Genomic DNA, 23,644 nt, shown 5'->3' on the forward strand with positions numbered 1-23,644 from the left:
GTGTGTGTTAGTGTGTCGAGGAGCGTGCGTGTGTGAGGGGGGGGGGGGGGGGGGGAGCAAAGTGACACTCGTACAATGTACATGTGCGTGCAATGAACTCTTATAATTAAGTCGTAAAAATAACTATTTATTAGTAATTTTCAACTAATACTGGTAGTAACTATTGCACCGACTAAGAAATTACATGTAGCTATTTTTACTACTGTACATGTACTTCGAAATAGTCTAAAAAAACAACTGAGAAAAATAGTAATTATCAACCAATAATAAATAGTTGTTTTTACCACTGAGATGGTTAATGGCGTACCTACTCAAATTAGTTTGAAATTTACTCCTAATTTTAATTGTGTGTGTTAAATAGTGAGGCGTATAGTCGGACTCGCACACTTTTATTTTGACATTCGAACATGTTGGGCAACTTACTTTATCGATGTCCTTTAATGAGTCGGTCGGAAATTTTCTTGTCTGCACTGAGAAGGATTTTACGTTGACTGTTTTCAGCAGCACAATCAGGTCAAGTTCTTTCGCGGTCGTCTCACTCAAAACGACGGTAACTTCAATCGGACCCTTGCCCTTGAATGGTTCTTTGTTCTGCCCTGGCCGAATGGCCTCCTTTTTCTTATCGTCGGTTTCATTTTTTCCATCCGATTTGATATTGATGTTTTCAATTGGAATCAGAGTCTTGTTTGTCATGGCAGACACGGATAAGCAAGGCGTTATCGTTGTCGTCGGCACACTTGTAGCTGAAAGGATAAACACAAGTGACCGTGTCCTACATAATGGGGAATGATTTCCACCCTAACTAGAGTGAACATAAACAATGTCTTCTGCATAAGATAGTGTTAACGAGGGAACACATACTCCTGTTTCTTGGGGGGGGGGGGGGGGGGGGTGGAACCAGAATTATACGTACTCGTCACAGAAGTGCAATCGTATTCGTCTTCACGACCTGGGCAGTCAAATTCGCCATTGCAGACGGAAGTGTTCTTAATACACTCTCCGGTATTGCACTGATACTCCGTGCACTTGGTTGTTGTAGAAACTGATGCTGAGAAGGAGTAGGAGTAGGAGAAACAAATAAGCTACTCAGGTATGAATAGGAACGAAACAACATACCGTGCCTAAAGTGCAAACGTAGCTTATTTACTTTAACTTAATTATTTGTGAACTATTCGCGAAAATGAAACACCACTCATATCTTAAATATGCCACAAATACATTTTACAATATAGTGCCCAAAAATCAATTCCATAATAGCCATATTTCTATTGATCCACCGTCAGTGTTTTAAACAGAAATGTCTCAGAAAAGAGGACTGACATATTTCCAGTGTCCATCTCTGATTTATGTGGATTGACAGAACACATCATTGTAAGACTGAAAATCACATCAAGATCACTCTCATTGGGCCTGTAGTTCTTTTTCAAGATAATATTTGAGCGTAAAAAACTTAGTGTCTTAAAGAGGTATTTCAATGAGAAGCCAATTTACTGATATCGAACACTGATGATGGCAAATATGTACTTCTTTCATTAAAACGACATGAAGGTTGGTGTTTAGGAATTTATGACATTCTGCAATTTCGAACATGTGATGATGCAGCATGTCTCTGTTGCCATTGGATCAGAAAACACGAAAATATATTTAAGTGCTAAGTATACTTACTGGTCGCCAATGTCGTGGTCGTATCTGCATTGTATGAAAACAAAGGAGTGAAAAACAGTGTACAGTTTTAAAAAAAACAGAAGAATGTTATCACCGTGACAACTACTGTTCTTTAATATGGCACTGCAAACTATTTCGACTGGATGCTACATGAAAAGTGACTTACATGTACGCACGATATGGGCTACAATTAATACCATGTAGAAAATATTTTACAAACATGGGTTTCTCATTTATTTTCAATTGTCTTTGGTGATGTTCTTACTACTTCTTCGAAATATTTCAAACTGGAGGTATTTTTTATATTTTTCAGCCATTGTTTGCTTGATAATGGGAAAACAAAAAAAAATAACTTTTTTGGCTTAGTAAGTCAGGTTGTGTATTTATTCAAATCGAGCACCACTATTTACCATGTGTCCAAAAATCAACAACACTCATCCATTTTTAAAAGTTATCATTTTTATCTCTTTTTTTCGATATAAATCTGTGCGTCATCCTGTAAATTTGCTGCTTACATGTGTAAACATGCATAGTAACGGTTCTGATCTCTCGTGAGAGTCGAACCTATTACCCCCTGGTTATAAGGCCGGCGCTGTAACCACCACAACAGTATCGATCGAAGAAAATTTACTTACGGCATCCAATTTCATCTGAAAAATCGCCACAGTCGTCGTGGCCGTCACACCTTTTAACGAAGTCCAGACACTTGTCATTGCCACATTGGTACATATTCTTTTTCTTGCAGACTAGCAAATACAAATAGCAGCACTTTAACACCTAGAAGTAGTTGAAACTCAACAAGAAGTAAGGGCACACTTCGAAGATCTACGGAGGCCGAGGCAAAATCACCAATACTCGAACTTTTGTTGATCCATGCCGCAGCAAGGGTGTGGAAGGGGGAAATAATAAGCCAAGTAAATAAGTTAATATTGTATGGCAGTACATGTGCATGAAAAAGTTATACTTACTGCCGCAATTTATCTCATCAGATGTATCGTTCTGGCCACAATCATATTGTCCATCGCATTTGAATTTGAGGTTGATGCATATTTGGCTCTTTTTGCATTTCCAAGAGTGTACCGAGCAATTGCCTGTACAATTAACGAAGAAAAACATTCAAGGAGTGAGTACTAGTATCTGAAATAGAACTGTATGTCGACTGTTATATTTTACTCAGCCCTGTGAGGCTTTTGACCTTTTGTGAATCTTTGCCGGAATTGATTGGCGGCCATATTTCGCATAGTTTAAAGACAATCAGCATAGCTGTGTTTTTACCTACTTACAGTGTCTTTCGTCACTCCCGTCAGTGCAATCTTTTTCGTCATCGCAGACCTCACTAGGTTTGAGACAGTTTCCTGGGCAAGGTATAGTACCTGGCGGGCAAGCTAGAGAGGGGAACATATTCTCGTCAACAAAAAGCTTTTTTATATAATTTACAATAAGATTTAAAAATACATAGGCGATGAGCGCAGATAATTTCGTCATGATTCCATTTTTGAGCTTTAAATGGTAAACTGATTAATTACATGAGTCAAGAAAACTATAAAAATCCGCTGGTCTTTTTTAGAGCATGATCCCAAAAGAGTGCCGTATATGTATGTATACCCTGATCGTCTCTTGCAGATCAAGGTTTTGGGTCAGGGAACGCACTGTGTGGAGGTCGCGTATAAATGTCAACGTTACGCCACTATCCATCAGTCCAAATAGTACGACGATATAACATGTATATAATACCAAGCATGGATTCACTAATCTATCTAATGGCAAAGACGTGCATTACATCGTGATAGCGGGTGACAGAAATGCAATAGTCGGGTACACTCGGGCGGAGCGAACGGTATTCCGGTGACAAAAAAGCTAAAAATTATTAAAAACGCATTTTTCTGCTGATATAAGAGTTACAACAAAGCTGGAAAAAAGCCGATAGTTTCTCAATGGAAAGGCAGGAGAATAACAGACAAACTGAATGAATGATCACGTCTCTTTAAGAAGGAGCACCCCGAGATGACAATGACCAAGTTGCTGTGAAGGAGGCGTAGCAGTCCCGGTATATTTATTTATTTATTTGTTTATTTGAGTGTCATCTGTAAAGTAAAAAGCCAGCCTTGACAGGCTTGCAAGACACTACAGAAATATAGTCCGTGCCAGCCGAACCCCAACATGACAGTGCGTACATGCTGCCATGCATCATTTACACAATGCCATGGCGAAGCTAGGCCGACACAGACCCAAAACACACCGATGTAGAAGTTTAAAATGTCCTGGGATAGAATGTCCGGGAAACAATGGATTCTATAATGCGCTTTAATCTCTGAGCTATTGGCGGTCATGGCCTCTATAGAACCAGATAGCGGAATACAATAGGGCCGGACACTTTTTCCAGGGGGACATTTTCTTCTTTTACACCGGCTTTCGAGCTGGACAACCGCGTGACAAACTATATTATCCACACGACTGCCCACGGTGTATACAAAACAAGGGCTTACTGGACTTTGCGCAAAGAAAGCAACGAGTGTCTTGCGGGAGCCACCATTATCATTGACCCCGCCATTTTGTCATCCTAAAATAAACTTGGTGCTAACATGGCCACAGAATAGCCGTACCTCCATATCGTACCTCCATATTGTGGATGGTGTATGTATGTAGGAAAATACACCTAGGGACCGTTGCGTTCATTGCGTTGCGTTGCTTTCTTCGCGCAAGGTCAAGTAAGCCCAAAAGAAGTACCGTAGGGTCTGCCAGGAGCCACCAACGCCCCAGGCAGGCCACACAGTGTCAGAAAATGTAAAAGGTATATGTGATCATAATCTACTCGGGCAGCTCTTTAACCACCCAGGTTTGTTTTTTAAACGTCGATAATAGACTTACTTGGGTGCTCGCAGTCTACTTCATCGCTGCCATCATCGCAGTCGGTGTTTCCATCACATTTCCATTGAAGTGGTAAGCACCTTCCCTTCCTTTTGCAGGTAAATTGGTTTGCAGCGCAGGTCTGTGCTTCACATGATTCACCAATACAAACAAGCTTGCCTTCCTGACAAGTACTGAAATTGTCAGATCGATTGACATTTGAAATCCCTCATATTTTTGTTTCAGGGAACAGCCTTGCATGGGTCATAATAGTAGGTCGAAAGGTTAAAGTTCTTAATGAGCAAACCAAGGCAACATTAATTCGGCACTCTCGAGAACCAACGTTTTTAGCAAGTTTGTGCACAATTCACTAAATGATAAAACTTTTGATTTTTTCCAGCAGACTCGATACTTATGCCTTGATTTGGAAAAAAATGGACAACCATTGCAATCGCCGCAGTGGGGCAACTGCGAGAAACTACGAAGTACTGTTATCAGAAATATTTTACTCGGTAACTGCTCCTTTTACACTGAAATATAACTTTAGGGTTACAAATAGTCAAAATAAAATTAAGTTGTAGTTACGAGAACATCATACAATACCACATTTGGCCATTTCATTTATTGAGAAACACCGCTCTACTTGTGACGCCATTGTTCACAAAAATCTCTATATGATTCTTATAATATTCTTATGCAATTTTCAGTCAGATTCTTACATTTATACAGAATCCTTACAAGAATTAGGAAAACATTTTACACACAACACGTTTTTATACACGAACCTATAAGATAAGTTCCTTACTTAGAATTTTATCGAGATTTTCGACCCGCTCTGTAATATACATGTATATGTATAAACAAGTATGGATTAAAGTATGGATCTAATCTATACTTAATAGAAGGATATTTTTGTTTACCATCTGGACCTTACATAATAATTGAAGACATTACATACCAATTCTGACAACTAATTATCACTTCGGTACCCGAGGAGAAGGTCATTCCGTTCATATAACATTTGCACTGGTCCTTCCGAACACAGACACCGTCTAAAAACCGGAAACAAAATATTTCATATTTTGGCGGCTTAAAGCGAATTTTGTACAAGCAATACAATGCCCCTTCCCTTCCCTCAGTCGGTATCAAAGCAATTGTTGCGAAGTCATACGTCGGTCTTTAAACAGGAAATGAGAAGGTCACGGCGCATTTTCGCGGCCGGTGAAAGAAGTGGATACTCTACAACATTGGATCACTGTTACTGTATTGTGACTCATGGATCACCACCGCCTGGATGGATTGCCCAATTCCCAATCTCTAACTTTTCCCACCATGTGCATCAAGTGCACACCCTGGCACTGCCGACAAAGATTTCTCAGTCTCAGACTATTCACCGAGCTCATTACCGAACGACAAAGCTGACAGAAGGTTTGCACTGCTCAATGTGTGAATGATAAAAAATACGTACTCGAGTAGGAGCATTCGCTCTGACAGTTGAGATAATAACAGCATGAGGCTAAGCATTGCAACATGCACGGTAGGCCTACCGGTAGGCTACAAAAATACACTCCAGCATTCAGTGCCAGCTACTGCAGCTGTGGCTGTGTATACAATGTTCCATGCTCATCCCTCCCTAGGCCGCGACTGAGCCCAAGTATGAGAAACCAATCTATATACACATGAACATCACATGCAATGAACGAACCCCAATCCAGGCGGTGATGATCCATGGGTAGCAATCCAGTGAATCAAGCAGTCCAGTGATCCAGCTTTTTCCAATACCCGAAAAAAGTAGGCTAAAGCGCTGCGAAATCCCCTTTCATTTCACTTGCATGCATGTAGTTCTTAAATTTCCCTGCAAATTGATGTTTCGGAGCTTTTTATTTTGTTGGATCTTACACGTTCTTTTTTATCGCTCACGCCTCTTTATGTCGACCGTAACCACTGGAAAATCCAGCTAAAACTAGAAACCTTATAACAGAGTGAGCTGTTTTAAGGCACGCATTATTTTTACGGACGAGGCTATCGGACGCAGCTTCAAAATTGGTGATCACCGTGCTTGGTCTGTGCCCTCTTCAGCCTCAGCAGGGTAACTCAAAAGGATGCCCTGGTGGTTCGATTAAACATAAAACCCTTCCGGTAATTTAGGGAATAAAGTTGAATGAAATTTTAAATACCTTCCAGAACGGTTCCTTCTGGACAGAAGCAACCTTCTAAGCCATTTGGGGTGTTCTTGCATTCGTCGGTGATGTTGCGTCCAAGACTCAAATCCATACAAGTCTCCTGGCAATAGGGTCCATAAGGTCTGTAAATAGCGCCACCTTCACACATGATTGCTGAAAAGGAATCCCCACACGATATAAGATGCAATTGTAAGAGTCAAAGCAAGTGGTACCGGCCGAGATTGAGATTGGTTGCTTTCTATCGCATGGTAGTTTGTAAGAGCTATAACCAGAAAGTCTGAGATCTAACATTTCCAAAGAAGGTTCTGACGAAATTGAATGTAGGTACGGCTAACGCCCTACGAACAATTTTTCAGAACCCATATTGTTCTCAATTGTAAACTACATGTACTTATATTTGGTATTAGGGACTATGTACAAATCTCAGTTAACTTAAACGGTATCAGAATGACCGCGAGTGCCTTTGAAAACCCACCTGGGAATACCAATTGGACCGGAGGCAATTAAGCGGCGTATAGAGGTAGCGGTTAATGACCTATATAATAAAACAAACGTATTGCTTGCCAACTTTCGTTATGCTAATTTTGATGTAAAATATTCACTCTTCAAGTCATATTGCATGTCATTATATGGATGTCAGTTATAGGACCTTTCATCTCCTTTTATAAGCAGGATAGCTACTGCATGGAGGAAATGGGTTTGTGGGATTCTTGGAATTTCTCCTAGGACTCACAATAACTTCATACCAATCATGATTAATGATATTGATATTTTAATTCAGGCTGAAAACCGTATTTTCAAATATTTTAAAGTCTACTTTTTTATCTAACAATCCATGTCTTCAAATCTGTAGGAAACTTTCCCTCAATGGTAGTAGATCTCCTCTCGAGAAAACGAGAAAAGATTTATATAATAAATACAACGTAGATAGGTTGCTAATTTCCAAATACCAGTACCAGCCTTTGATGACATCGACCTAGTTCGTAGGGGACAACAAATAACAGAACTTCTATCTTTGAGGGACATTGGGGATGAATTATTATCTCAGGAGGAAATATTGCAATTCGAATGCATTACTTCTGTTTGTATTTAAAATTGTATACTGCTATACGAAATAAACATTATTAATAATAAGATGCACTGTGTGCATTCGCGTCAAAATCCGAGCTATGTACCTGCATGTACTGGTAATACAATAATATAGCCCCTGTTTCGCATGGTTTTGAAGTAACCTGGTGATGTCAGGGATAAAATCAATCAGCTATACTCACGGCAAAGCTTTTGTGATCTCCACTTCGCAGGCATCCGAAGATTAGAGCAGGTCTCAGCAAACGCAGCCAAGACTGTGCACAAACACTCGCAGTCGCCTCCACGGTCACATCGACAGGCGTCATATTGACACCACTTGTAGAATAATTCAGCCATTGGGTTGACTTCCAGACAATCCTTAAATACACCTTTTGTATCTTTGATGATACCACACATCTGCTTTGCCCAGGCTTCCCTGTACTCGACCTATGGCAATTATCAACAATAAATTCAAAACACGGAAGTCGTAAAGCCAAGCTTACATTCAGAGACAAGGGCCCAATATCACAAAAATTTAAAACCGCCTAATTCGTTACATGCATAAGCTACGGATATACTTATTTATGACTGTCTCCAAGCATACAAAAACTAGACCAGGCTTTCCCTACGTCATCCTTTCCCTTGACACTAACTCTTCCCTACCACTTATTCTAACATCAAAATCAACACTTTAAGTTTAAAGATTCATGAAGCCACTTCTCTAACCACAAGTTGATTACTTACTCCATGACACGGTTGGACATCATCCCCAGGGGGCTTCACGTCTTGCTTGCATTCCTCGGAAGCCCAACTAGACGCAAATGTGTCAGCACTTTCCGTCAGGCCATTGGTACTGGTGGTGAAATCATTGTCGGGGTTGCCATCATAGTCGCCACATAATCCTCCATTAATTTTGAATCTGTGCTTCTTCATTACGCCGATGCGAAGAGTGGTAACTTTAAAATTAAGAAATAATGATATAGATCTATTATAATAATACTGGAAGGGGACGACTTTAGTCACACTTAGGGACGTCGTATAGCATTGAATTTTGGCATGAATGTTGGTGACATGTTATCCTGATGCAACGTTTATTTCCGAAAATTTACTTCAGCAGAGCAGTAATGAGGAATTCTAATGACCATGTGTGCCCATGTAATATTATACGTTGCGCCCGGTACCCATAGGGCGAATTGATTTCACCAGGATCGAATGAAAAGTATCCCAACATGAAGAGATCAGTGTCCGACAAAAGCTACTTTTGACGAGCAGAAACTAAAAACATGAACAAATCAGTTCCTGACTAAATAGACCTGAAGAGATGAAAAATTATCGGCAAAAGACCTACACGTAGGCCCTAACGTAGCTGGATGTCTGTTTACCGTTGTCCTCATCGCGACAGGGACAGGCATACACACATGCGTTTATGCGTATATACATACATACACATATAGTATATATATGATCAATCCAGGCGGATCGTCAAGGACCATCGTTTACTCAGAACATTGTCTGCAAAGAAGGCCTCTAAAATAACAATCAGGTTACATTGCCATTGGCCACAAATTTTATTTGGTCATCTTTTCCCACTCTTCAAACAAGTACTTCTCCACGGGTCCATTTCTAGTATTTATATAGATATGGTTACTTCAATTTTCCCCAGATACGCGGCCAATCTACATATAAGACAGATGTTGAGGGGTTATATTTTCTGGCGGGGTGTACATTTTGCCCCACGCTATTTTCCTATCTCACGATATCTGATTTGCACAACTTCATCTTATACCGATGCCCATAAAATGGCATCAGCAAGCTTATATACAGTTGGTTATGGTATACACATGGTATTCGCAGGGGTCTGGGGATCGATCCCTCTCGGGTACAATGTAAAGAGTTTTGTTCAAATAGTGAGTCGAAACCAAGCGAGCCGCAGTTTTTGCTCATTTATCCTCCCGTTAGAAAATATTTGGGCGAGTTTCAATGTAGGATGAAGTAATGTTTCAGTAACGTTTTAGGGCCGAAATGCAACTTCGAGCGTCAAAGGGAATCTTAGATTCCTTCCCCAGAAAATAAACAAACGCTGAAAGGGGGACAAAATAGCGAAAACAAAAAAGGGTTAGTTCATGTTTTCTTACGTCCGTCCCATTCTGCCTTGAATCCTTTACTATGTGATTCAATCACAATTTTTTGCTGACCAACTTTCTTGTAAAGCAAATCCCCATCGAGGAACTGTTTGTCTGAATTATTGATAGTTAACGAGCCGGCAGTAATAGGCCTGTCTCTGCTAAGTACGATTTTGAGACCATCCACGAGCATTTCGACACTCTTGGTACATGTCACTCCAGTGGTTCCACATTGTTCATTTTTGGCATATATCTGTAAAGAAAGACGATCAATTATGAAAGTACCTGCGCTGACGACCTTGAATGAGTGCCAAGTCAATGCAAAAGTAATCTATTCTGCAAATATCACCTGCAAATTGGAAAATTTTCACACGATCGCCAGCACTCAAAAAGAAGAAATGTCTCCGGATAACACCAAGGCGGTGTAATTTATTTAAGTGCTTCCGTTTGATTCTAGACGGCAAGAATGACATGTCTTTGAAGACCCCTATTGAAATGTCATTGATTCTAACTGACTTTTGGAAAGACTGTGAAACACTCAAAGAGTTAATGTCAATTCTGAACGCAATCATGCCCCCACCGACCCCCTACTACGCAAGGGTCATCGATGGTCAGTGTCGAAATCTGAGCGAGGAGTTGTTTTTTAACCATCGAAATTAATCTACGATATATCTCATGTACGGTGTACCTTGGGTAAAGCCTATCAGAAATGCTTGATGATAAACCGAACATTATTGAAGAATTAATGGCAGATGTTGGCTTTTTATCAAGCGTCAACACATGTACAGTAACCCGAACAGCCAAATTACGAGGGAAAACAACGTCTTCTCAGACAGGACAAAGTTCGCGTGCAGTGGAAAAATTTGAACCTTTTACATGGTTCACCATTGCCCCTCAAGCCAAAGCCTAGACAGTGGAATAACTTAGATGATGACTGTCCTACGTATTACACCAAACACATCCCCTACTTGGTATTTACCTTGACATTATGAAGTTTTAAATCCAAGAGGAGATATTTGCATGTTCCTTGGATAGAAAATGCCTTCCCGTCAAATGATCTGTAATGCGGGTCTCCGATGGCATGGCAAGTTTTGTAACAGTCGATGTCTCTGATCTTTTGAACGACTCCATTTATGCATTTCCTGCAATAAATATAGACTTATAAACTTATCTACGACTTAGTTATGTTAGTAAAACGAAGAAGAAGGTTGGAACTCTGCTGAGGACCGACCGATCTCTGAGAGACAACCTTGTATTCACTTCAGGCCGAAAAACTACAACGTAGCTGATCACTTAGCAATGGTCGCCAATGACGAGGCTTGGAGATTGAGGACATCGAGGTATAACAGTGGAAAGTGTTCCCCTGGAAAAAGGTCCTGTCATTTTGTTAAATGATTGTTCAGGGATGTATTAGTGACGTATGCCTCTAAAACAAAAGGAAACCGATTATTATCTGTTATGAGAATTTTGCAAACATTAAGGGCTGGATGAAACTAATGCTGAAAACCCCCATAAATATTACGGAAGAAATACTCACAACTCCGCGCAACCACCCATATTGAACTCTGAGTTAGGTGGCATCATGAATGGTTTATAGCAAGGACATTTATTCACTTCCACACAGGAAAATTTATTCCCCTGGAAACAAAAAAAGAAATATACATGGAAAGCCAGTTTTCAAATGGCGTTGGCATGAACCCGTACGACGAGTAATCGTCAGTCAACTGCAAATTTGCGGCAGATTGCAGTCCCCAGATCTTGTACACCACCATCAAGTTTATGCTACGCTGGGCTGGGCTTATTAATGCCAAGTCATGTCAAGAGCATTCAAAAACGAATGTTCCGTTTCCTCGGAAAGTTTCTTTAAAAAAACAATTTCCGTGTTAAATCCATGAAAGAAAACCGCCATGTTTTTCAAAACATTTATTTGTGGGTTTTTTCTTCACCCCAATAGTCTATACAGGTCGAAAACCCATAGAAGATTCGTCTAAAAGATTCTTTTTTGTTAAGATAATATTATTGCTTTCCTGCACATGTGTGTATGTATCATTATATACATATTCTTGTCAGATTCTTTGTTATTACATTACATGTAATTTCATTTTAGCCGACTCAGCCGTGACTTTAAGCCTATTCATTGGAAAACATTTGTCACTTGTAAAATTTATGCCGGATGTAGCATTTACTTACATCTGACGTATAGGCACGGTACTTTCCCTGGGGGCATACGCATAGTGGTCTGTTGGCTGTCTCCGTGGACATAGCGAAATCTTGTCCACACTTCATCTGCGTGGGGATTTGTTGTGGATTCTTAAAATGAACTTTGCCCGTTGGGCATGTGACGTTCTCCGTGCATTTTTTATCATCTTTCTTAGTGCACGTCAACAGAGCATTTTCACACACACTAGATAAATAGAGTCATAGGTGTTAGGGAAAAGAATCATAAATCAATGTTAGTTGGCGGAACCATTGCAGAACCCGATACGTTTCCGCCCCAATTTATTGTTGCAATTCGCAAAATTAATGTCTATAATCGCGATTGCAGTTACCAGTATTTGCGAAATACCCGAAAATTTAGCCCTTTTCAGTCGCCAGTATCTTTTTTGCCACACCCGAATCAACCGAGGAAGATTTTTCTTGCACTTGTAGCTGCTCTCTAACACATTTTCAAAGAAAGGTTTCTAACAACAGATTTGCAAAGGCTCTATTGCTCTTACCATTTAAGACAAGTCAATGAGATTACATCCCCAGGTTGCAGGACACCTTTCTCTTGGTATGGGTTCTTGCACTTGCATTTACTTCTTTCAATGCAAACTCGGCCTCTATTTCCGTCTGAATCTGTTGCCGTGAGTAGACCTTTTGGGCATCGACAACCGGGAACGCATTCATATCGGTTACATTTGACTCGGGCTTGAACATCAGCACAAGCTGAGTGACAGTTTTCGGAACACTCGACGTATTCCTTGTTGACACAGTTAAATATGGATCCTAAAATGTTAAAAGAATTTTAGCAAGCTTAGCTGAAAACATTCATCATAAATTAAATTGGCATCTTAGTGTGTGTTTTTTTTTGCCAGAAATATCTAGTTGGCTCGGACTTCTGTTATTTTCAATATCAGTATATTCGTGTTTTTATCTGACGAATTATTTGAATTTATCACATCGAAATCAAAATGCAAAGTCGCAAATTCAACCCACGGCATTCCGACTCCTGCAGAATCCAGTCAACGGTCACTCCCTCTGAGCTGCATTTTCGTCCAGCAATGCTGTAGGCGGCGCACATGGTCTTTAATGAATCCTCCTCCTTATTTCCACACATCTCCGAAACGCACATTGTGTAGTACGATTGCAGGTCAACCTGATCTTTCAAGCATTTGCCAAATGGACCACTGGGGTCCAGAATACGACTGCATTTTTTCATGATCTCCTCCCTGCGAGCCTGGAACAAAATATTTGTTGATATAATTTCATCAATTTAAAGGGTAAAGTCCATTTTGATAGAGATTCAAATCTTTAGTATATCACCAAGGAAAGATAACGGGGCTAAAGGCATGTTGTATAAATTGACATCTTAGTGTGTGTGTTTTTGTACCAGGTAGCTTACCCAAATTGATGAAGAATTTTAAAACAATCAAATTAAATGAACTTACATCATTTGATGCGCATGGACCCTCTTGTGGAACCCAGTTGAGGTTAGAACAAAGCTTCTGATTTTCTCCGGAGTTCATATGAGCATGCGACTCCACAAATTTTTCTTTGTTGACAGTAAATCCGGCTGAAGTAGCATATATGTTACCGATTTCGTCAATCGTGCTGCAAAGTCCCATCATCTGTAATAAAAAAATTAGCAATGAAGTTAAAATTTCGGTTTTTTAAAAACTTTAAAAACCCTCTGGTACATGAGAGTTAACGTCCATTACGATTCTATTCAAATACAATTATTAAGTTCCGACTCCAATATCCCAAAGAAGACAACGCTCTTTTTTGGTTATTTCCTTATTAAGAGGCTTTCCATTTTTGCTTCAAATTTCTCCCAAATTACATCTTAACGTCTAAGATGAACCTCAGTGTATGGCCACGTCTAATACTCGCCAAACCAAAATTAATTTTTTGCCAGGTAGTTCACTTGGGATCGTAAGGGTTACAATAACAAAAATCTTCGGCAGTGAGAGTTTATGTTTCGGGAAGGAGGGTGGTGGGGGGGGGGGGGGTGTGTATGTCATTCATGCACTCCTTTATCAGCACTGCGTACCTTGTTAAGTAAATAGGGTTTAGCCCTGACGTAGAAGGTCCTAAAGTCGCCGTTATATTCGAGAGTGACGGTACGCAAGACTTCTATGACGTAGTACAGATTTGTTGGCTTTCGAATTGTGAAGACATCGTCCTTGTGAGGAAGAGTGGTAATCACCTTTCCGTTTTCTACGATGAGCTGAAAGTTGGATGGTCATGAGTTAAAAATCGGTTCGGGACTCGTCTTTAATTTCCAACTTAGAATCACCCAGAAAGTATTAAAGATTTTGCGAATCCCCGATACAATCACGTAGTTTCCTTCAAAAGCATCAATTTTGCTTGGAGAAAAAAGCACTCTTTTCGCTAATGCAGTCATTTTAATACGATTGGCAACTTGTGTTTTCTAACGATATTTTCTACACAATAATTTCGAAAGGAAACATTTTATAAGAAGGTTATTCCACTAAGCGTATTATTCTACACCTTGTGACAATGATAGTGCAATGTACATGGACTATACTATTATGTTATTCTTTGCGAATTCAGCGCTTTGACAGCAATCGGATGTTTGCAAGTTTTCTCAAACAGACAATGCTCGAAGTAGTTTCGAAGTCAAAACCAATTTGGTTAAAGTGGAAGGTAAAAAACGATACTCACCAAGGCTTCACCACTGCCTCCCGTTGGTGTAACAGACATGGTCAGATTGTCGCCAACTATGATTTTAATCGAAATGAGGCATTTACCGCTTTCACAATCCTTTCGCTGCGATGTGATAACAATGTTTGCTTTTGCGTCTTGAACATGATCTGGCCTTGGCTGAGGAGAGAGATGGTTCAACGGTAAAGTTTTGGTTTTATCTGGCCTATCACAACTGAATATAGAGCGTTTGCATATGGAAATCGCCATGTCGCACATTCAATCTTCATGAACTTATGATCAAAGAGTTTCGGTGCGACAAAAAGTGGTGTACCACCGTTTTCGTCCATTTCTATTGTAATCGTTGATTAAGGCTCTTGGTTTTAAAAACCTTTGGCGATATCTCTAAATTGAACTGTAAGTGAGTAGTTAATATGCGCTTTGGTGATATTTTCCCCACTTTTTTCAAGGGGGTGGTTTATTTTAACGCACCTCTTGTAAATATTGAATACTCTGCTTTTGAATAAAAATATATCGACTATGAATAGTTATTTAACCTGTTTTCCGAAGGACTTACCGCCAAAACTTCCATAGGACATGACCCGACGTCGATGTGGTACAGATCACCAATGAATGGAATGATTGCGTTGCCGAAAACAGTACAGCGCTGCGTGCACAAAGTGTTTGGACATATCCATCTTGTTCCACGTGTTGCAGTTTCGGCGCACTCACTGTTGACAGAAGAAAAGTCATGTTTATACACTGTTCTAAAGGCCTATACCTACATACACGATTGTCAGTGACAGGCATAAGACAAAAAATATTTCTAGGGTTAAGCATTATCAGTGCATCATGGTTTTTTTTCAAAACATCTTTGCTGTGGTCCAATGGGTCAAATTAGGATCCCGTGGATAGGCTGTGTTATGTTGTTTTTTTAAATTTCGCTCACACCTAATTGGTATGTTAGGTGATTGAAAAAAAATCTGAACATTTCACTAGACATGTCAAGTAAATATCTGCACAGAACGGAAATGTCAAAATTCATTGTACTGTGCCGGAAAATGTACAAAAAACCCGGTTCATTTCATACTAAAACTTTATTTCGTAACAATTGTAAAATTTATCATTAACTGCCAAACTCCAAAGAATTACAATTAGCTGCGCCTAATAGTTTTCGCTTGCAGTATATATGCGTATAAGTAGTCGTAGATTTCCTCGTACTCTTATTGGACAACTTACCACTCTCGGCAGCCCTGATAGACACGGTCACCCCTTACGTATTCTTTGCCTTTGAATATACAAGGACATTCCTTGGGTTCAATACACTTAGACTTGTACATCAACGTTCCTGTCGGACAGACACAATCTGGGTGTGTCTTTTTGCATTCCTCTGCTGGCATTTTTACCTGACCACAGAACATTAGGTCGCAGGTGCTTGCAGCTTCCTTGAACACCAAGCCATTAGGGCATGTTTTGGCTGGAAGAGTAAATGTTTCACTAATAGTTATACACCTACATGTATGTCACGCAAAACTGAACAATGCATGTGTCTATTGAAGTTATAGCAGGATCCATTATGTTATAGTATGATGCATCATGCTTTAACGTCAATATATATAGACAGACGTAAACTTAGTATGTGATGTCCGGTTTTCAGTGCCTCTGTAGCAAAAGTGATAGAAACTCGATAACCAACCCTTTTACATTTAACTCCTATATGGACACTCATAATGATTACATGATAAACATGAAAGGTCACTGTCATACTCACGGCAGAACTTTTGGGACCGCCATTCGCCAACCATACCCACTTCAGCGCACAACCTGGACAGACAGGCGGCCAAGTCACACACAGCCTCGTCCAAATCTTCAGCAGTTGTACCTGGGGTGTTTGCAAGCTGACAGTGAGCGTTGACACAATCGTCGAACCAGCTATTCACGTTTTCCTGGAATTATGTGTACAATGTTTTTTATTTAAGGAACTGATACCGAACTGGAGGTATTGGTTGTTTCACCTAAACCGCTCGGGTGGAGCTAAAATGGAGACCAATATTTTAGCTCCACCTGAGCAATATAATATTTGGTCCAGCCTAGCCTCCTGGCATTAGTCCTCTTTCAAGTGTTGCATATTCTGACCAAGCTGATTTTCATCGTCATTTCATGTGAGTTGTCATAAAGTGTTCAAAACTTACATATTTGTCTCCACAAAAAGCGAATTTTGTCTTGAAAGGGGAACATCTTTCGGTGGCCGCAATCTTGTCTGCTTCATTTTTGCAGGCCACGGTGCTGCCACCATCCGGGCACACAACTGATGATTCCTTGTAGTAGAGGAAGAACTCGGGCAAGGTCGCGCCCTGCCCAGCAGTTTCGAAATCGTCTGAAAAAGATATATGACAGATACTTAAGCGTTTGTATCGAGGACCTATACAATTGCTGCGTTCGAGGAAATCGTTTCGCGTCTAATTTAAAACACGTTAAAGGAAAATCAGTGGTGATGCTGCCTTCATAATTATATTTCAACGCCAGGAAATGACAATGTTCTCCTTTTTGACTGAAGAGTTTCAAGCTGATATCAGGACAGCAAGTCCGTTTTCCAACCTGTCTTACTTTCTCGAACAATATGTTTTCTGCTCTTTTTGTGTTTATTATATGTTTTCTTCCAACTAGAGGAGAAATGGTGGCCGTCATTTGGTGTTTTAACTGTATCGACGCCGATGTCTTTACGTACCACCAATAAAAACTAAGTATGTTTTATGTAAATTGCCACCCCCCCCCCCCCCCCCCGCTCCTATGCCAGAGAAGTTTTCGACAAGAAACAAAGCCATTGCTTGACCATCTTATGGCTAGAACTTACTTAATGGATCCTCATCGAAGTTACCACAGATGCCCTCGACTTTAGTTTTTTCCACGGCAGCTTTCGTCATTGTGATAAAGACATTGTGACCCCTACTGTCCCATTTGAGAGACACTATGCCTCCTGCGGCGTCTAGGTAGTTGTCCCCTGCCTTATTTCGACGGATTTTGTCTGCTGTAGCAACTGTAAAAAAACATCCCATTGTTATAGTGAAATAATGACGAACACGCATGATACAAATAACTTATATCTGGCAAAAAAGCGACTCTTATTCAGTGTATTTTCTACAAACCGTACATATTTCGATGTGCATTGAAGTTCGCCAATATCCTACTTCCGCAAAAACCAGACATGACGAAATCATGATTGATTTTTAAGCCTTTTAGCAGTTGTCAATGTTTGACCGCGTCGCATCAAATACTGCGTTGGGTTGTAAATCTGAAATTTTGTATGATATTCCGGACAGTTGTGCAAGTAAATGGTGAAATGTAAATTGGTAGTTGACCACGGAAATTTTTTAATAATCGGACAAATCGGGGAGACGTTGATATTTCCACTCTTTTCAGCCAACTTGCAGAAAAATCTCAAAAAGCCCCCTACTGCCAAATTAGCAAAAATCACAATAAATTTTTTCATCTAATAATTTCTTTGTATCTAAAGACTTGCCACGCCGAATATATTTTCAATACCTCTCCAAATATGCACTTGACAGTTAAAAACATACTCGCGTCTAATTGATAGTTCTGGATCTACAACCCATGAATATTCAATGTTGGTCTTGTCTCAAAACACTTTGTAATCTGCCTTGACATTTTCGCGAAAGGTTTTTGTTTCACAGTCGACTAAAAGGTGCCAAGTTGCTCGAAAATCCCACACGGGAGATACTTTGCCAGGGCATAACATCCTAATCCAGTTGAAAAACCCGATCAACTGACAGTTTTTGACAAAACTAAGATCAAAATGAAATGGTGGTTTCACTCCCTTCGTCCGACTCCCCCCCCCCCATGCTTTTAGTTTTTGTGTCATTATATTGAGATTGTCCCGCAGCACTAAATACTTACGACTTTCGGGTGGGAAGACCTCATCGTTTTCCAAGTTTGTTTCGAACTTCTTTAAGGAGACATCGTCTTTGTAGGTAACCTTCATTCCGCTAATTACGAACAAGCCGCTATAGGTTTTTACGTAGATGATCTGAAAGACGCACAATGGAATTACTACCTAACGGCGTAGGTGTACAGTTCCTACCAAATTATACAAAATGAATTCTCTGCTACCGCTTACAACATTTTGGCAATAAATTGCCATATTGCACGGCGGCCACATATTCCAGTGTCTACAGTACATACATGTACATATGTACATACCTTTTTACAAGAACTGGCCGTCCAGCATGTTGTGAACTCGATCTTAACGTACATCTGGGACTGCCGATCTTTCACCATGGTAAAGATACACCTTGCTTTGTAGGCAACCCTGAGTCCATCAAAGGTTCGGAAGTTGTTAATGCCATATGAAACACATGTGGCAAAATTGTAATTCTCATTCTTCGCTGTGGTCATGTCTTAAAAACGAAAGAAACATCGATGAAAATTGTGTTATTGCCATTTTTAAAACTTGAATAACAATCTGCATCCGTACAAACTCTGCATTTTAACATGTATATAGGCTTGTCTCTCCGTAGCACACCTCAGCATGATGAAAACATAACGAAGAGAATTCCTTTAAAGGGCGTACACAAGGCAATGGGTATTTGCTCGTTTGAAAAATCTCTTCTAGTTCATTTTAAAATTTTTAAAGAAAAATCTTAACTTAAATGTACTAACATGTCTTATCGCCAATCTTCGCTGCACCGCATGGCTTGCAGCTGCTGGCATCGGAACCCTCTGCAAGACCCCAACTTCCAGCTTTACCCCTACAGCATTCGTCCTTCGTGGTGAGGCCTTCATAACCATCCTTCCTCTCGCCATCGCAGTCTTCACGCTGATAGCAGTACTTCGACTGGCTATCGACGGCTGTAAAAATAACTTGTGGTGTTACCAGTCAAGCAAGGTTTGCCGATGACCAGTTATCGCCTCGCTCACCACGGCGTGGCAAATCGGGGAGTTTCATCGATGGCTCGATCTCGATCTGGCGACACGTGACCAAATGTATATGCAGCATTTCACACATGTAAAAAATGCCGAACTGGTAACTTGTTGCCTCACAAATTGCATTCGCATTCAATTATTTGTCAGAAAATCGTGGGAGTTGAGACAGGATGAGTGATGTTGTTTAATGAGCCTGTTTGCTATATTGTCCAATCTGAAAGCTGATCAGACCTAGTGCCATAGGCCGGGTATGTTTATTAGTGGCGCGAACCTTGTACAATCTTTAAGTCCATCATTGTCCATGATAATAAAAAACAGTAGAGCCAGTAATCAGGAATGTGCTTTATTATCAAACGTACCTGAAATTTCATCCTCACAAGTTCTTCCGACGTATTTATCTGGACAAGAGCACTGACCAGGCTTGAGGCAAAGGCCGCCGTTTTTGCATGTATCTTTGCAAACAGCTGGCAGAATAGGAGAAAAATTTATTTTACATATACCCTACGCATGGAAATGTTGCCCGGTTACATAGAGAGAGAAAATCCTGCTTTTATGTTATACGGAACGTCGATAGTATTACATGTGTGTAAAGCATATAATTTCGCCTAAAAACAACATAATGTTTGTGTGTCTCTTAAGCTATCAAGTAGTGCGACATTTTATAGAGGTTCCTTCAGGAGTTGTTAGACCTATTGGTTCTACGATCATGTACATGCTATACTTGATAAATCAACACCATCACAGATAACTGCAAGGCATAAAGGCATATTACAAGTAAACCAAGAAGGATTCCGGCGGCGGGATGCCACTGACATTTTTGATTTTTCGGTAATCTATAGTGTAAATTTCATTCATTTATTCATTCAGACTAGCGCGGTTGCAGATTGAACTTTATAGTCTATAGCAGCAAATAACATTGTGTGGCGCGTTACACAATCACGAGAGGTAGTGGTAACGCATACTCCAAGGTATATAAGGCGCCAATAGATATTTTACCCAACACCATCAGGAAAGCCAGACAAATAAGTTCCGATATACGCTGTCACATCAACACCTCATTTTGTGATCGGAATTTTTATAACTTTCTTCTGAGGCCGTCTGTGTACATCCGGTTTGATTTAGATGTCTTTTGAAGAATTAACTCTCAAGAATGAGTCCGCAAGAGCTAATAAAATAGTACATGTACGCGGACGCAGGCTGTAATGCACGAAAGGCCAGAAGGCTCATTTCGAGATTCGAAATTCGATATTCTATTTTCAAAACTCGACTTCGAAATTCAAAACGTGACTTCGAAATTCAAAACTCGACTTCGAAATTCAATTGATATGATTGGCCAGCCAATTAGTTCTTGTTTTGTAAGACGGTTTGTCATTGGTCAATTTCAAGTTTTTAATTTCGAAGTCGAGTTTTGAATTTCTCGAAGTCAAGTTTTGAATCTCGAAGTCGAGTTTTGAATTTAGAATCTCGAAATGAGCCTTCTGGGCTTTCGTAGTAATGCCCTTAAAATACTACCAACTAAACATTGATGAAAATATCTCCTTATTCGAATTGTCAATTAATTCAAGGTCGGTCTACATTACGTACCTTCCTTGCAGTCTTTGCCTTCCCAACCAGGGCAGCATTTTTTGTCCATGGTTCTGCATAAAAAAGTTTCAGAGAGAAGTGACACTTTTTATTTTTGAAAAGTCAATGAAACCAAAATTAATGGTACGAATAAAGGACCAAAGAGGCTCGAACTGCACTATTGGTATAAAGGTTTTGGAGCTTTTCAAAAGACTCAAAAGGGGTTTTCAGCCAACACCAATATAATAATTTTGAGATTGAGGTTCTTATATAGCGCTTTTCGGGGTTTCCCTGCTCAAAGCCCTTTTTGGGATACGATATTATTAACCCGGTCTCCAGAAATCGATCAGGGGTTTCAAGGAGCAACCAGAAGGCGCTCACTTGAACTGGACTAGTCGGGGAACCAAGCATTTACTCGGCCGGGAGTCAAACCAACGACCTCTTGATCATGAGGCCGACTCTCCTCCACTGCGCTACCGCTGCCCCTACATGCACCACTAAGAGGTTTTTTGGTAAAATAAAAAGCCTCTCTGAAGGTTTACCTTTATTTCTACGAGCGTAAAGCGAGTCTATACTTTTAGCTATGATGTAGAACCGGTTTGATGAATAATCCTAAAAGCGTTAGAGCCAAGTACATGTATAACGCACATCAGGAATTTATCTCGTCAAAATCAACGACAAAATTAAAGCTGTCTGGGGGGGTTGACAGATCTCAAAAGGTTCGGTTGTTAAATTACAGACATTCAACGGATCAGTGCTTACACTATAAAGCGTTAATGGGTCTCAGATATTTACATGAAGTTCGTGTCTTCATGTAGTATAATTCCGTTAGTTTATCACTTCAACAATACTTACACGTAGGTGCAATCTTGTGGACCTGTCTTGGTTAGCCTCTCCTGCGATGTAAACTTGCTCTTCAATGTTTCACCGTTGCTCAATCTTCGCAGCATGGTTGTGTCATCACATTGATCGAGAAATGTGGAGTTGGCTTTCTCCACTGGGCATATTTTCTTTTCCGATCTGGTAAAAATGAGTTTTGAAAAATAATGAAATGGCCAGGGCCATTGTGCTCACCTCATGTGGAGAAAAGATGGATAAGGAGCATGGTATTGTGTCATGTAGTGTTAGGTTTGATGTAGGTCCAAGCAATTACAATTTTCCCAAAATGGCCAATTTACAGTACATTCGACCGCTGTGACCTTGAAAAGTAGGTCAAATCAAAAAAGACCCGGGTGACACATTGAATGGTTGTTAGAATTAGATGTACCTATGATATAAAATTGGTGCCAATCGGGCAAGTAATTAAGGTATAATAGCATTTTGAAGAATTTAGGATTTGGCCCCCTCCCTGGAGGCCAAACGGCAAATCAGATCGCACAAAACTTCGGTACCTGAGATCACCTGACCAAGGGGTACATGTGTACTTAATTTGTGATCAATAGTCATTGCAGTTAAGAAACGTGCCATAGTTACGGCCTGACGGCCAATTTACGCCATTTGACCTCTGTGACCTTGACAAGAAGGTCAAATTAAAAACCTGTGTGACATATACTGTATGGTGGTTAGATGTACCCATGATATCAAATTGTTGGCAATCGGGCAAGAAGTTAAGGAATAATCACATTTTTAAGGTTTTTGGATTTTGCCCCCTGGTGGTCAAGTGGTGAATCATATTGGACCAAACTTCGGTCCCTGAGATCACCTGACTAAGGGGTAAATGTGTACCAAATTTGGGATCAATTGTCATTGCAGTTTAGAAACGTGCCATCGTTACATCCTAACGGCCAATTTACGCCATTTGACCTCTCTGACCTTGAAAAGTAGGTCAAATCAAAACCCCGTATGATATGTGATGTATCCTTGCTAGGAGTACCTACCATAAAAATTTTATTGAAAACGGATCATTAATAAGAGACATATCACACTTTTTATGTTTTAAGTTTTGGCCTCCTGGTGGCCAAGTTATGAACCAGACGGGACCGAAATTCAGTATCAGAGTACCTCTGACCTAGGGGGTCATGTGTACAAAGTTTCAAGTTCATAGCACAAGCGGTTAAGAAACGTGCCACACAGGATACGGACGACGACGGTCACAGGGCTATCGTATAGACTCCCCTAACGGTGAGCCAAAAAAATCTGAGTTTTAAATAATAAATGTTGTTGTAGAAGCGTTAGCAAACCATGGCAAGTGTGGTGTGGTGGATGTAAAGTACCGGTGTACTAACGGTTTTTTTTGTCGTTCCGTTTCTTGCTGTTTCCCTCTCACTGTTTTTACAGACCATACCAACGAGGAGAAATGACGACCGCGAAATGCCCTGCCTGATGTCTGAAGTCATTGGACGACACGATGTCATCATAGTTTTCGTTGTTGTGTGCATGTGTATAGAA

At 40.2% G+C, this 23,644-nt stretch overlaps 1 protein-coding gene across 1 annotated transcript in view; it reads right to left on the reverse strand.

Annotated features, from left to right (window-relative positions):
- LOC135495301 (mucin-2-like) overlaps positions 1-21,326 on the reverse strand; it is a 93,891-nt gene extending 72,565 nt beyond the window's left edge. The window contains exons 1-23 of the mRNA XM_064783765.1: positions 21,278-21,326; positions 20,053-20,157; positions 19,430-19,618; positions 18,971-19,167; positions 18,668-18,797; positions 17,607-17,789; positions 16,945-17,129; positions 16,524-16,698; positions 15,992-16,229; positions 15,330-15,483; positions 14,774-14,932; positions 14,139-14,315; positions 13,537-13,716; positions 13,085-13,325; positions 12,604-12,874; positions 12,077-12,290; positions 11,424-11,524; positions 10,866-11,028; positions 9,899-10,139; positions 8,508-8,719; positions 7,967-8,210; positions 6,690-6,848; positions 424-743 (exon numbers count right to left, since the gene is read on the reverse strand). Of these exons, the coding sequence (XP_064639835.1) occupies positions 424-743; positions 6,690-6,848; positions 7,967-8,210; positions 8,508-8,719; positions 9,899-10,139; positions 10,866-11,028; positions 11,424-11,524; positions 12,077-12,290; positions 12,604-12,874; positions 13,085-13,325; positions 13,537-13,716; positions 14,139-14,315; positions 14,774-14,932; positions 15,330-15,483; positions 15,992-16,229; positions 16,524-16,698; positions 16,945-17,129; positions 17,607-17,789; positions 18,668-18,797; positions 18,971-19,167; positions 19,430-19,618; positions 20,053-20,157; positions 21,278-21,326 (4,287 nt within the window). The remainder of the gene's footprint in view (positions 1-423; positions 744-6,689; positions 6,849-7,966; positions 8,211-8,507; positions 8,720-9,898; positions 10,140-10,865; positions 11,029-11,423; positions 11,525-12,076; positions 12,291-12,603; positions 12,875-13,084; positions 13,326-13,536; positions 13,717-14,138; positions 14,316-14,773; positions 14,933-15,329; positions 15,484-15,991; positions 16,230-16,523; positions 16,699-16,944; positions 17,130-17,606; positions 17,790-18,667; positions 18,798-18,970; positions 19,168-19,429; positions 19,619-20,052; positions 20,158-21,277) is intronic.
- Between the last annotated feature and the right edge of the window lie 2,318 nt (positions 21,327-23,644).

The sequence above is a fragment of the Lineus longissimus genome, chromosome 11, assembly GCF_910592395.1.
Source record: "Lineus longissimus chromosome 11, tnLinLong1.2, whole genome shotgun sequence".
Lineage (NCBI taxonomy): Eukaryota > Metazoa > Nemertea > Pilidiophora > Heteronemertea > Lineidae > Lineus > Lineus longissimus.